Source organism: Neovison vison, chromosome 1 (assembly GCF_020171115.1).
Source record: "Neovison vison isolate M4711 chromosome 1, ASM_NN_V1, whole genome shotgun sequence".
In the NCBI taxonomy this organism is placed as follows: Eukaryota; Metazoa; Chordata; class Mammalia; order Carnivora; family Mustelidae; genus Neogale; species Neogale vison.
This window is the reverse complement of record NC_058091.1, coordinates 23680291-23695269: the sequence shown is the minus strand read 5'-3', so window position 1 is coordinate 23695269 and position 14979 is coordinate 23680291. Positions and strand designations below refer to the sequence as shown.

Sequence of the window (14979 nt, the reverse complement as noted above, 5' to 3'; positions counted from 1 at the left end):
CAGCAAATTATCTGAAACTATGAGGATCAGTCTCTTTTCCTGTAAAAGGGAGGTAGAAGTATCTGCATGTAGTGTTACTGTGATTTGTATACATTGCCTAGTGAATTGCCTGGCTCCTAGTCAGTATTCTGTAAATCCTAGTTCCCTTTTTTATTTATCTTTTGTCTTCAGCACTCATTTCAGCATAACTATGTGTAGGAATTCATGAAAGTATATTGAAATGAAAATAAAATGATAATATTTTTAGCTTCTTGAGGAACCTCCATACTGTCTTCCAGAGTGGTTTCACCAGCTTGCAGTCCCACCAACAGTATAACAGGGCTCCCCTTTGTCAGCATCCTTGCCAACATTTGTTGTTGACTTGTTAATTTTAGCCATTCTGACTGGTGTGTGGTAGTATCTCATTGTGTTAAAAGGAACACTCCTTCTAATTATCAATCTTGAAAGTTTTCTTTCTCTCGACAGACATGTACTTATATAAATAAGCATTACACCTTGTTAGTTTTGACACTTGAATTTGTTTTTTAGGTTTTTATTTTAATTCCAGTTTGTTAACATATAGTGTTATTTTAGTTTCAGGTGTACAATGTAGTGATTCAACAATTCCAAATATCACCAGATGCTTAGGTGCTCATGATGACAAGTGGACTCTTTACTCTCCATCACCTATTTAACCCATCCCCCCAATTACCTCCCCTCTGGTAACCATCAGTTTGTTCTGTGTAATTAAGGGTCTGTTTCTTGATTTGTCTCTTTCTCCCTTTGCTTATTTGTTTTGTTTCTTAAATTCTACATATATATGAAATCATAGGGTATTTCTCTCTCTCTGACTTATTCCGTTTAGCATTATACTCATTGGCTCCATCCATGTCATTGCAAATGGCAAGATTTCATATTTTTTATGGCTGAGTAATAATCCATTCTGTATATATGCCACATCTTCTTTAGCCATTCATCAATTGATGGACACTTGGGCTGCTTCCATATCTTGGCTGTTGTAAATAATGCTGCTGTAAACATAGGGAATGCATGTATCCCTTTGAATTAGTGTTTTTATATTCCTTGGGTAGATACCCAGTAGTGTGATTGCTAGATTCAAGGTAGTTCTATTTTTAATTTTTTGAAGAACCTCCATACTGTTTTCCACAGTGGTTTCACCAGTTTGCATTCCCACCAACAGGGCACGAGGGTTCCCTTTTCTCCACATTCTTACCAACACCTGTTGTTTCTTGTGTTGTTGATTTTAGCCATTTTGACAGCTGTGAGGTGATATCTCATTGAAGTTTTGATTTGTACATCACTGTGATATTGAACACTTTTTCATGTGTGTGCTGGTCATCTGATACCTTTTTGGAGAAATGTCTGTGTGTATATTTTGACCATGTTTAAATTTGATTATTTGGTTTTTGGGTGTTGTGTTGTATTAGTTATTTATGTATTTTGGATATTAACTCTTTATCAGGTATGTCATTGCAAATATCTTCTCCCATTCCATAGTTTTTCTTTTAGTTTTATTGTTTCCTTTGCCATGCAGAAGCTTTTTATTTTGATGTGGTTTCGGTAGTTTGTTTTTGTCTCCCTTGCCTCAGGAGACAGAGGTAAAAAAAAAGTTGGTAAGGCCAATGTCGAAGAAGTCACTGCCTTTGTTCTTTGCTAGGATTTTTATGGTTTCAGGTCTCACATTTAGGTTTTTAATCCATTTTGAAATTATTTTTGTGAGCTTTGCGCAGTGGCAGTATCGTAGCCAATGAGGTTTATCCGAGGCGCGATTATTGCTAATTGAAATTATTTTTGTGAATGGTATAAGAAAGTGGTTTAGTTTCATTCTTTTGCGTGTTGCTGTCCAGTTTTCCCAACCCCATTTGTTGAAGAGACTGTCTTTTTCCCATTGAATATGCTTTCCTCCTTTGTCAAATAGTATTTGACCATATAGTTGTGGGTTCCTTTTTGGGTTTTCTATTCTCTTCTGTTGATCTGTATGTCTACTTTTGGGCCAGTACCATTCTGTTTTGATTACTACAGCTTTGTAATACAACTTGAAGTCTGGAATTGTGATGCCTCCAGCTTTGCTTTTCTTTTTCAAGATTGCTTTGGCTATTTGGGGTCTTTTGTGATTCCATACAAATTTTAGAGTTATTTGTTCTGGTTCTCTGAAAAATGCTGTTGGTATTTTGATAGGGATTGCATTAAATTTGTAAATTGCTTTGGATAGTATAGACATTTTAACAATATTTTTTCTTCCAGTCTATGAGCATGAAATGTCTTTCCATTTTCTGTATGTCATCTTCAATTTATTTCAATAGGTCTTTTACCTTTTTGGTTAGGTCTATTCCTAGGTATCTTACTGTTTTTGGTGCAGTTGTAAATAGGATTGTTTTCTTAATTTCTCTTCCTGCTGCTTCATTTTTGGTGTATAGAAATGCAACAAATTTCAGTAGATCCTGCAACCTTACTGAATTTAATAGTTTAGCAGGCTTTTGGTGGAGTCTTTTGGGGTTTCTATGTATAGTATAGTATCACGTCATCTGCAAATAATGAATTGAATGTTTTACTTTCTTTCTTTCTTTTTTTAAAGATTTTATTTATTTATTTGAGAGAGAATGAGTGAGAGAGAGCATGAGAGAGGAGAAGGTCACAGGGAGAAACAGACTCCCCAAGGAGCTGGGAGCCCATGCAGGACTCGATCCTGGAAGTTCGGGATCATGACCTGAGCGGAAGGCAGTTCCTTAACCAACTGAGCAACCCGGCGCCCCTTACTTCTTTCTTACCAATTTCAATGCCTTTTCTTTCTTTTTGCTATATTATTGCTAGGACTTCCAGTACTCTGTTGAATATAAGTGGTCAGAGTGTACATCTTTGTCTTGTTCTTGACCTTAGGGGAAAAGCTCTCAGTTTTTCCCGATTGAGAATGATGTTTGCTGTGGGGTCTTTCATATATGGCCTTTATCGTGCTGAGATATGTTCCCTCTTGGGGCACCTCCGTGGCTCAGTGGGTTAAGCCTCTGCCTTTGGCTCAGGTCATGATCTCAGGGACCTGGGATCAAGCTCCACATCGGGCTCTCTGTTCAGCAGGGAGCCTGCTTCCCCCTCTCTCTCTGCCTGCCTCTCTGCCTACTTGTGATTGTTCTCTCTGTCAAATAAATAAGTAAAATGTTAAAAAAAAAAAAGAGAGAGAGATGTTCCCTCTAAACCTATTTTGTTGAGAGTTTTTATCGTGAGTTGATGTTCTGCTTTGTCTACACTTTTTCTACATCTGTTAAAATGATCATGTAGTTCTTATCCTTTCTCTTATTGTTGTGATATATCAGATTGATTGATTCGTGAATATTGAACCACACTTCCAGCCCAGGAATAAATCCCACTTGATCATTGTGAATGATTTTTTTAAGGTCGTGTTGGATTCAGTTTGCTAGTATTTTATTGAGGATTTTTGCACCTGTGTTCATCAAATATATTGGCTTGTAGTTCTCTTTTTTGTGATGTTTTTATCTGGTTTTGGTATCAAGGTAATGCTGGGCTCATAGAATGAATTTGGAAGTTTTCCTTCCTTTCATATTTTTTGGAATAGTTTGAGAATTATAGGTATTAACTCATTTTTACATGTTTGGTAGAATTTGCCTGTGATGCCTTCTGGTCCAGGACTTTGTCTGTGGGAGTTTTTTGATTATTGATTCCATTTCTTTGATGGTTATCAGTCTATTGAAATCGTCTATTTCTTCCTGTTTCAGTTTTGGTAGTTCATATGTTTCTAGGAGTTTATCCTTTTCTTCTCTGTTGGCCAATATGTTGGCATATAGTTTGTCATAATATTCTCTTATAACTGTTTATGTTTCTGTGGCATTGATTGTTATTTTTCCACTGTCATTTGTGATTTTATTTGAGTCCTTATTCTTTTTTTTCTTGGTAGGTCTGGCTAGGGGTTTCTCAATTTTGTTAATTTTTTACAAAGAACCAGCTTCTAGTTTTGTTGATCTGTTCTATTGTTTTTTGGTTTGTTTTGTTTTTTGTTTCTATATCATTTATTTCTACTCTAATCTTTATTTTTCCTTCCTTCTGGTGGTTTTAGATTTTGCATGTTCTTTTTATAGCTCCTTTAGATGCAAAGTTAGGTTGTTTGAGATTTTTCTTCTTGAGGGAGGCCTGTATTGCTATAAATTTTCTTCTTATGACCACTTTTACTGCATCCTAAAGGTTTTGGACCATTGTATTTTCATTTTAATTTGTTTCCATGTACTTTTTATTTCTTCTTTTATTTCCTGACTTACTCATTCATTGTTTAGTAGCAGGTTATTTAACCTCCATGTATTTGTGGTCTTTCCAGATATTTTCTTGTTGTTGACTTGTAGTTTTATAGCCTTGTGGTCCCAAAAGTTTCATGGTATGACTTTAATCTTCTTGAATTTGTTGAGGTTTGTTCTGTGAGCTAAATTATGATCTGTTTTGGAGAATGTTCCATGTGCACTTGAAAAGAAGGTAGGGGCGCCTGGGTGGCTCAGTGGGTTAAAGCCTGTGCCTTCAGCTCAGGTCATGATTTCAGGGTCCTGGGATCGAGCCCCGCATCAGGCTCTCTGCTCAGCAGGGAGTCTGCTTCCCCCACCCCCTTCTCTCTCTGCCTACCTCTCTGTCTACTTGTGATCTCTGTCTATCAAATAAATAAATACAATCTTTTAAAAAAAAGAAAAGAAGGTATTTCTACTATTTTAGAATGGAATCTTCTGAATTCTATTAAATCTATCTGGTCGAGTGTGTCAGTCAAAGCCATTGTTTCCTTGTTAACTTTTTGTTTAGATGGTCTGTCCGTTGATGTAAGTGGGGTGTTAATGTCACCTACTGTTACTGTATTGTTATCAATTAATTCCTTTATTTTGTAATTGTTATTATTTTTAATATTAACTGTTTTATGTATTTGGGTGCTTCTCTGTTGGGTGCATAAATATTTACAACCATTATATCTTCTTGTTGGATTACCCCTTTTATTAGTATGTAGTGTCTTTCTGGGTCTCTTGTTACAGTCTTTGTTTTAAAGTCTGTTTTGTGCAATATAAGTATTTATTTTACTCTGGCCTTCTTTTGCCATCCATTTGCATGATTCATGTTTCTCCATCCCCTCACTTTCTATCTGCAAATATCTTTTTGTCTGAAATGAGTCTCTTGTAGGCAGCATATATATAGATCTTGTTTTTCTTATATTCTGTCACCCTATGTCTTTTGATTGGAGCATTTAGTCCATTTACATTCAAAGTAGTTTAATGATGGATATGTATTTATTGTCAGTTTGTTATTTGTTCTGTGATTGTTTCTAAAGATGTCCTCTGATCCTTGTCTTTCTTTCATGTTTTGCTTAATTGTTTAGGGATATGTTTGAATTTCTTTCTCCTTATTCTTTGCATACTTACTAGTGGTTTTGATATGTGTTTACCATTATGTTTTTGTATATAACCTTTTCTGCGATGCTTGGATTTTTAAGGAAGAAAACCTGTATATCCATGTACATCTCCAAAGTATTTAGGTCCTTGTAATTCCTTTAAAAATCCTCTTTGCATGTATTTCATCTGTAAGTATTATTATAGTTATTCACTGTGGAGAACGTAGAAGTCCTTATTACCAGGCTTGAAAAATGAATGTGCCGTAATTTCAGTACTCTCTCTTATATGACCAAGTGCTCATTTAACTCTGTTTAGAGATCATTAAAAAATTGTAGGCAAGAACTTCTACTGAATTTTTAAATAGTATTTAGTAAACAATGACAAATGTTGATATAAATGTATTATAAAATCTTTATGTCTGAGAAAAAGAATATTAAACAACTACTCTGAAAAAAATGGTAGCTAAGTAACATTTCAGGAGATCTATTGCGTTGATAATTAGCATAATATTTGAATTGCAAAAAAACTCTTCAATTTAATGAGTACAGTTCTTTTTCACTTAAGTGTCCTATAAAAACCTAAAGGTTTTCAAGCCAAATGAATTTTGTTTAGAATTCTGTTTAGAAAATTCTTCTCAGAGCATAAAGTTTGGTTTATATATCCTTATAAAGGCAGAGTGTTTTTAAAGTTAACCCCTTAAAAAATTAACTCTTGAAGCCTGAAAGGTATTATTTGATTTTAACTTTGCTGATGAGTGGAAACTTTCAGTCAAGAATATTACAAGTGGGCCTTTTACATCTTTCATTGTCATGAACCTACTGAAAGGTACACATTTGTTAAGTTAGACATCTCAGAGCTTTATATGTCCATAACAAAGATATTATTCTGTGAGACCAAAAGGTTACCTTAATATAGATAAACTTTCATTAGTGTAATATGAACACAGTGTTCTTTGATATTCACTTTGGCATTTTCCCCAATAAATTTTAAAAGAACTTATTGAGCTATAATCGATATACAATAAATGGCACATATTTAAAGGGTACAATTTCCAAAATATTGGCATGTGCTTATATCTGTGAAATCACCACCACAGTCAGTATAATGAATATTTCCATCACACTCAAACTTTCTTCTTTCCTTATTTTCATCTCTCCTGGTCATTGTTTTCCTGCTGACCCCTTCTCTAGGCAACCGCCAATTTGCTTTGTTACTGTAGCTTTAGTTTGCTTTTTTTTTTTTTTTTAAAGATTTTAGTCATTTATTTGACAGGCAGAGATCACAAGTAGGCAGAGAGGCAGACAGAGAGAGAGAGGGAGAAGCAGGTTCTGCTGAGCAGAAGGCCTGATGCAGGGCTCGATCCCAGGACCCTGAGATCATGACCTGAGCTGAAGGCAGAGGCTTTAAGCCACTGAGCCACCCAGGTGGCCCTAGTTTGCTTTTTTTTTTTAGAGTTTTATGTAATTAGAATCAAACAGTATGTACCTTTTTTTTTTTTTTTTTTTTTTTTTTTGGTCTGGCCTCTTACTCTGCATAATTATTTTGAGCTTCATCTCTTTTGTTGTGTGTATGGTTTCTACTTTTTATTGCTAAGTAGTATTTCATTATACAGAAAAGCCACAGTTTACTTATCCACTCATGTAATGATGGACATTTGGATTGCTTCCAGTTTTTGGCTATTACAAGTAAAGCTGCTGTAAACATTGAGTGTATTTAAACAATCTTATTTTTTGGGACACCTGGCTGGTTCAGTTAGTGGAGCATGTGACTATTGATCTTGGAGTCATGAGTTCAAGCCCCATGTTGGGCATGGAGCCTACTTAAAAAAAAATAAATAAAATAAGGATATTTTATTTTTGGATGTTGCCACTTGTTAGCAATCATGGCTGTGAACTCTTATCATACAGTAGTGTTTTTTGTACCTTCCCCAACAACCTAATAATTAGGGAAGATTATGAAAATATTTAACTTAATAATCCACCTCCTGCATTTTACCTATTTACTCTTTTGAGGTTATTGATTATAGGAAAGGAAAGATCTCATTTTGGATTTGAAAATTCTAACAGCCTGGCCAACATTATGTTACCTTTTGTAATATCCCTAAATAAATATATTAAATGTAACTGAATTAAAGCCTCTTGTCCTTAATTAACCAAAGAGCTTTGCAAATACATTCTACACTATAATGATGTTAGAATGAATATTTTTCTAAAGAGAATAAATGTTTCCTAATGACCATATTTTATTTCCATAAGTGAATGTGCCAGTTGAGGTCTATCTCAGTCATCAAATTTTCTCTAAACAAGGAAATATAGGAAGGAAACTCTAAAGCATATTTTTAAAAAATCAAGGCACATAACCTAATTCATGGGTTTTATTATTGAGAAGACTTTTTACTGTTACCATTTTTATACTCTTTTAAAAAAACTCATTACTTCAGATTTTACTTTTAAAAGGGATGTTTTATATGCAATAACATTTCAATCTCTTGAATAAAATTCCAAGTCCTTTTTTTTTAGGAAGAAAAAGAGAAAATGAAGAAAAATATGGAAAGCTTAAAATTTGCTACCTCTTTCCACTGCTTTACTCTTGACAGTGTATGTTCATGTGTGTGGATATGTCTGAACATACATGCACTGTAACATATGCATATTATAAAGCAAAAAATACTAGCTGTTTATTATAACTATTAAATTTATAGTCTTTTGAGAATGGAATTTTAATTTTTAGGTAATTTATTTTAAAGTAGAGTGGCCTTAGTGTCATTTACCGTTATGTTAAATATGTAATCTTGATACAAATACATGCACAGTTCTGTCTTTTGATGTGTTTTCTTAAAAGGCTAATCTTGTTACACATTTTTAATTGTGTACTGAGAATTTTTACTATAGATTGAGATAAAGGGCAATGTAATTCCTTTCCCAGTAAAATTCTATATGTTGAAATATTAAATACTTTAAAAAATATCTGATGTTGAGTTATTGACTTAGGATTATTTGTGATCTCTTCCAAATTCTTTTATTACTTTTTTTTAAACCACAGCTCAAAGCCAATTTGATTGAATGTCTTTTGATTTTCTTTCATAATTTTGTCAGTTCTTCTTCTTATTAAGAATATAATGAATTTTGTGTAGTACCAGAATAGAAATCAATTTCAGTTATTTTTCTTTTGCATGTTTATCTTTTTTTATAAATAGAAAGCTTTATTTTCTAGACTGAGATTTGAGCTAACATTAGATTTCGGCTAAATAAAAAACTAATAGCAATTTTTTCTTTCAGATCTCTATAAAAATGGACTCCAAAGAGCTAACTTCGTACCATTCATTGCTGTCCTAAAGGTAAGGAAAATCACTTACTTGTGTTCACTGATTAATATCATATTCACTGATAATTAAGGGCTTTTATAGCATTGCCATGGCCTTGCATTCAAGCAAAATTAATTTTGAAACTAGATAGTTACAGTCAAAGACATTAAAGAAGAAAGAATGTTTTTTTATATAGTATTCATCAATGTGTACACAGGAGGAATTATAAAATATAATCTAAATTATTGTCTAACTGAAACATTTGATAGTTTGCATTTATAAATTTTAATTTGAGGTTTGCTCATAAATATTATAGTGGAATGTTTAACCTTATACATTGATTTCTGAAAAAAATGTTTAGTGTTCTGTTTCTTTCAGGTTAATGGTCTTTAACATGTTTTCTCAGCTATTAAAGTTGCTATTCTAGAGTAGCATTATTACAAAAATATTCTAATATATTTAAATGTGATTGCCATCAAGTTATCATGAAATTATGTCAAGTTGAGGCACATAAATAGTTTAAATATTTGTGTGTATCATCACTGCATAGAGTTTGAAATAGTCTTCATTACAATCTGATTAGGAATAAAGTAACCTCCTTTTTCACTGTTAATTTAAATATTTTTTACACAATTTTTCAATAACTCTATATTCTACCAGTATTTATTGGGAACCTACTATGTGCAAAGTGCTACATTAAGCATGATGGGTAATGCAGTCATGAAATAGGCTATGTTTCTTACTTATAAGTCATTTATATTCTAGTTGGGCATATAGTACATGCACAAATATTTATAACACAAAGCAAAATGAAGTACCAAACAAAAATGTACCAAAAAGAAGCATGTGTGCCAAAATATAATTCCCATAATTCTCAGTTACGCATTTTTCCCAGTCTATAGCAATATAACTGAAGAAGGGATAAAGTATTATTTTTTAAAAACCCAATAACCTCAAAAATTCTTATGAAGAAAGCATATAATTATATGCTCCATTGCACATAATGGGGCACCTGGATGGCCTAGTTGGTTGAGTATGGACTTTTTTTTTTTTTTTTTAAAGATTTTATTTATTTATTTGACAGAGAGAAATCACAAGTAGATGGAGAGGCAGGCAGAGAGAGAGAGAGAGGGAAGCAGGCTCCCTGCCGAGCAGAGAGCCCGATGCGGGACTCGATCCCAGGACCCTGAGATCATGACCTGAGCCGAAGGCAGTGGCTTAACCCACTGAGCCACCCAGGCGCCCCGAGTATGGACTTTTGATTTTGGTTCAGGTTGTGATCTCAGGGTCCTGGGATTGAGTCCATCAGCTCTGCGCTCAGTGGGAAGTTGCTGGAGATACTCTCCCTCTCTCTTTGCCCCTCTCCCAGCTCACATGTGCATGCTCTCTCTCTCTGTCTTTCAAATAAATAAATATTTTTAAAAAGGAGAAGAATATTTTTTCTTAGAATATTCTAAAGATATAGTCAGACAATATTTTTGAAGATCGTTGGTGCCAAACTTTATTCCCTATGCTATACTTAGGAGAATTAAAACGTGTATTTTCTTGACCAATTTTAAGTTCCCAGACGTTTTTAATTTCCGTGAGATATTTATAGATGTAAGGCAAAGTACTCTTTGAAGATTTATGCCGTTAGTATTTTTTCCCCTTTGCATTCATGTTTTACATTTGGGGAGAAGGTAAATCTGTGGTGTTTTCTCTATGCTGGGAATCCAAAGTGATTTGGTAGATTTGGATATCAAAATATAAATAGGGAGGCTGAGAAAAATGGGTATTAAAAATAGTACCTTCGTGTAGCAGAAAATATATAAAATATAAGAGTGAAGGCTCACATAATGAAGCAAGTTAAAGGTTCTCAGGGAACTTTGTAGGTACATTTTTTTTTTTAACCACAAACATTTTTTGGCCAATGATTTTTTTTTTTTTTTTTTTTTTTTTTAGAGATTTTATTTATTTATTTGACAGAGAGAGATCAATCACAAGCAGGCAGAGAGAGAGGAGGAAGCAGGCTCCCTGCTGAGCAGAGAGCCCGATGCGGGCCTCGATCCCAGGACCCTGAGATCATGACCTGAGCTGAAGGCAGCGGCTTAACCCACTGAGCCACCCAGGCGCCCTGGCCAATGATTTTTTGTACTTTAATATATAATAGCATTATTAATAAGCAACTAAATTGACCAGAATTTAAACTTTTTACCCTTTTCACCTTTAATTTTTTTTTTTGTAGAGAAAGGAACACCAAAGAGATACATAATCCAAATTTGAAATTGAATTAAGAACTGAGATTGAAATTGAACATAAACTAAAATTTGTAGGGAATTAAATACCAGATTGGATGAGAAAATATTTAAAATGTCTCATTTATTCAAAAGACTTTTCACATGTAACAAAACAGCCTGATAAATATATGCTGTGGCTGGTTTCCCTGGAACTTTTTTGGTGGGCATATGTAGTTTCGCTTGTAAGAAAAGGTTGTTTCATATTTATTTAAATGATATTTTGCCTATTTACATATGCTAGCATTACCCTTGCAAACTGGCCTAGCTGAGAGAGATATTTAGCAGAAGACAATCTTAAAACAAATAGAGAATCTTGGTTTAATCCCAGGGTCCTGGGATCGAGCCCCATATTGAGCTCCCTGCTCAGCGGGAAGCCTGCTTCTCCCTCTGCCTGCTGCTCCTTGTGCTTGTGCTTTCTCTGACGAATAAATAATTACAATCTTTTTTTTTTAAAAGATTTTATTTATTTATTTGAAATAGAGAGAGAGAGAGATCACAAGTAGGCAGAGAGGCAGGCAGAGAGAGGGAGAAGCAGGCTCCCCGCTGAGCAGAGAGCCCGATGCGGGCAGACCCTGAGATCATGAGCTGAGCCAAAGGCAGAGGCCCAACCCACTGAGCCACCCAGGCACCCAATAATTACAATCTTTAAAAAAAAAAAGAGAGATTATAGGGGTGTCTGGTGGCTCAGTGGGTTAAAGCCTTTGCCTTTGCCTTGGGTCATGATCCTGGGGTCCTGGGATGGAGCCCTGCATTGGACTTCTGCTCAGCAGGGAGCCTGCTTCCTCCTCTTTCTCTGCCTGCCTCTCTGCCTACTTGTGATCTCTGTCTGTCAAACAAACAAATAAATAATCTTAAAAAAGAAGAGATTATAAATCAAATAGAAATTTATTTGGGGGAAAAATACAGTGTAAAATCCATTTTTTCCCTTTATGTCCTCTTCTATAAACCAAGTGATAACAATTCTAATTCACTACAAGAACTTGTGATTTATTGCTTGGAGTATTGCAAAAAACAAACAAACAAACAAACAAACCCAAGAGTTTATAAAAGCTCTTAGTAAATAATAATATTGTCATAAGGTAGTAGAAATGATGAGGAAGACTAATACGCCATTAAAAAACAAAATGTGGTCTATTCAAACGAGTTATTGTTCTGCCCTAAAAAAGGAATGAAATTTTGACATATGCTACATTATGAACAAACCTTGAAAACATTTGAGAGAAGCCAGAAACAAAAGGACAAATATTATATGATTCCACTTATATGAGGTTCCTGGAAAAGGCATATTCAGAGAAACAGAAAGTAAAATAGAGGTTACCAGGGGCTGAGAGGAGAGGGGAATGAGTGGTTATTGTTTCATGGGTAGAGTCTCTCTTTAGGATGATGAAAAAGTTGTGGATAGAGACAGTGGTAATGATTGCATAACATTGTCTGTGTCCTTAATGGCATTGAACTGTACACTTAAGAGGGTTGAAATAATAAATTCTATGTTGTGTATGTTTTACCACCATTTATTACAAAAGGAGAAAAGTCATAGTACTGGAAGGGATTTATAAAGTGTTCAGGTACATTTCCTGTAGGAAGTCTTCCTAGAATAATCCCTTCAAACAAAACAAAGCAAAACAAAACAAACAAAAAAAAGCAAACCGTTACATAGAACTTCCACTCCCTTTTAAGTAGGGAGGTTCCTGTTTCACTCTTACTTGCACTTTCTTTGAGTTTATTTCGATGTTCTTTTTTTAATTTTTAAAAATCTCATTTCGACCTTGATTCCTAAATGCATTTAAGGCTATTTATTTTCCTTTAAATAGCTACATTCATTAAGTTTGATAGTATTTTCACTGTTAAATTCTAAGTATTTTCTCAGTTCTATTGTGATTTCTACTTTAACTCATGAATCACCTGGAAGTATGTCTCTTAATTTCCAAACAAACATAAGAAATTTTCTAGTTATGCTTTTGTTATTATTTTCTTAACAACTGCTTGATCACATTGTGGTTGGAGGATATGGTCTGTGCAACCTAAATCCTTTGAAATTTGTTGAAACTTGCTTTATGCCCTAATATGTGGGCAATTAAAAAAAATTCTCTGTATTCTTTTTAAAAATATTTTTAAAAGTTTTTTTATTTAACTAATTTTTACACCCTATGTAAAAATGACATCTTATGACCCCAAGATCAAGAGTCACATGCTCTTCTGACTGACTCAGCCAGGCACCCCATATACTCTCTATATTCTTAAAAATAGTGAGTATTCAAATATAGTTGTTTATGCTAGTATATATAAACATTACACCGATTAAATTAGAATTTTTAATTATAATGTTCCAGTTTTTATTATTTTTTCCCATCAAGTACTACGAAGCTCATGGAAGATGTCATTCATGATGATTGTGAATTTGTCCATTTCTCTGATAATTTTGTCATTGACCTTACATATTTGGAGGTTATGTTATAAGTTACATGCAGAGTTGAAATTATTAAATATTGCTTGTGAACAGAACTTCCTTAATGACATTTTTAGGGAATAACTATCATTTATTTATTTATTTATTTGAGAGAGAGAGAGAGAGAGAGCACAAGTAGGCAGAGAGGCAGGCAGAGGGAGATGGGGAGGCAGGCTCCCTGCTGAGCAGAGAGCCCAATGCGGGGCTCCATCCCAGGACCCCGAGATCATGACCTGAGCCGAAGGTAGAGGCTTAACCCACTGAGCCACGCCCTTAATGACACTTTTTTACTAAGTAGTAATATAAGCTCCTTTGTTTCAAGCGTAGTCATATGCCTGTTGAAGTATTTTTTTTCATATCTGCTTTGAATTGCACATGCATAGGGTAATTTTATTGGATAATTTTCACATCTCTGTCATCTTGAAGTTGGCATATACTGATTGTCTTTTTACATTCCGTGTGAGATCTTCCTGGTTTTTGGTATGAATGAATTTCATTGGAATCTTGAACATTTTCATAATTTGTCATAAGGCTTTGGATCTTATTTTTTTAATCATTTTTTATTATGGTAAAGTACATGTAATATAAAATTTGCTATTTTGACCATTCTTAAATGTACAGTTCAGTGGCATTACGTACATTTACACTGTTGGACAACATCACCACCATCCATCTCTAGAACTTTTGCATTTTCCCAAATTGAAATTCTGTACTCATTAAATAATAACTCCCCATTCTCTTCTACTCCCAACTCCTGCTCATCACCATTCTACTTTCTATCTCTGTGAATTTGCCATTTTTAGACACCTTATGTGAATTAATCATATAATATTTGTCCTTTTGTTTCTGGCTTTTTCCACTTAGCATAATGTCTTCAGGGTTCATCCATACTGTATCATATGTCAAATTCCATCCCTTTTTAAGAAATAAAATTCCATTTTATGTAATACCACAATTTGTTCATCTATTCATCTGTTGATGGGCATTGGGTTAAATCTTCCTTTTGACTCTTGTGAATAATGCTGCTCTGAACACTTCTGTGCAAATACTGGTTTGAGTCTTTTTAATTCTTCTGTATATATTCCCAGGAGTTGAATTTCTAGGTCATATGTAAATTTATATTGAAGTTTTTGAGGAACTGCCATAATGTTTTCCTTAGAAGCTGCACCATTTTATATTCCCACCAGCAATGCACAAGGTTTTCAGTTTCTTTACATCCTTGCCAACACTTGTCATCGTTATTATCATTATTATAGCCACCCTAACAGGTATAAAGTGGTAGCTCATTGTAGTTTTTTTTTTTAAGATTTTATTTATTTATTTGTCAGAGAGAGAGAGCACACATAAGCAGGCAGAGTGGCAGGCAGAGGCAGAGAGAGAAGCAGACTCCCTGTGGGGCAGGGAGCCCGATGTGGCACTCGATCCCAGGACTCTGGGATCATGGCCTGAGCTGAAGGCAGCAGCTTGACCAGCAGAGCTACCCAGGCATCCCTCATTGTAGTTTTGATTCATATTTCTCAAGTGATTAGTGATGTGCAGCATCTTTTTATGTGCTTATTGGCCATTTGTTTTTCATCTTTATTTCAC

The 14979-nt window shown here is 34.4% G+C and overlaps 1 protein-coding gene and 1 non-coding gene across 3 annotated transcripts in view; both read left to right on the top strand.

Moving 5' to 3' along the window:
* The window catches only part of AFG1L (AFG1 like ATPase), a 226118-nt gene that overhangs the window by 117839 nt on the left and 93300 nt on the right, over positions 1-14979 (top strand). For both annotated transcript variants that reach the window (XM_044244541.1, XM_044244548.1), the window contains one exon: positions 8645-8703. In XM_044244541.1, the coding sequence (XP_044100476.1) occupies positions 8645-8703 (59 nt within the window). The remainder of the gene's footprint in view (positions 1-8644; positions 8704-14979) is intronic.
* Positions 1719-1857, top strand: LOC122897193. Its single transcript, XR_006382482.1, has one exon. It is a non-coding gene; the product is annotated as a U4 spliceosomal RNA (small nuclear RNA).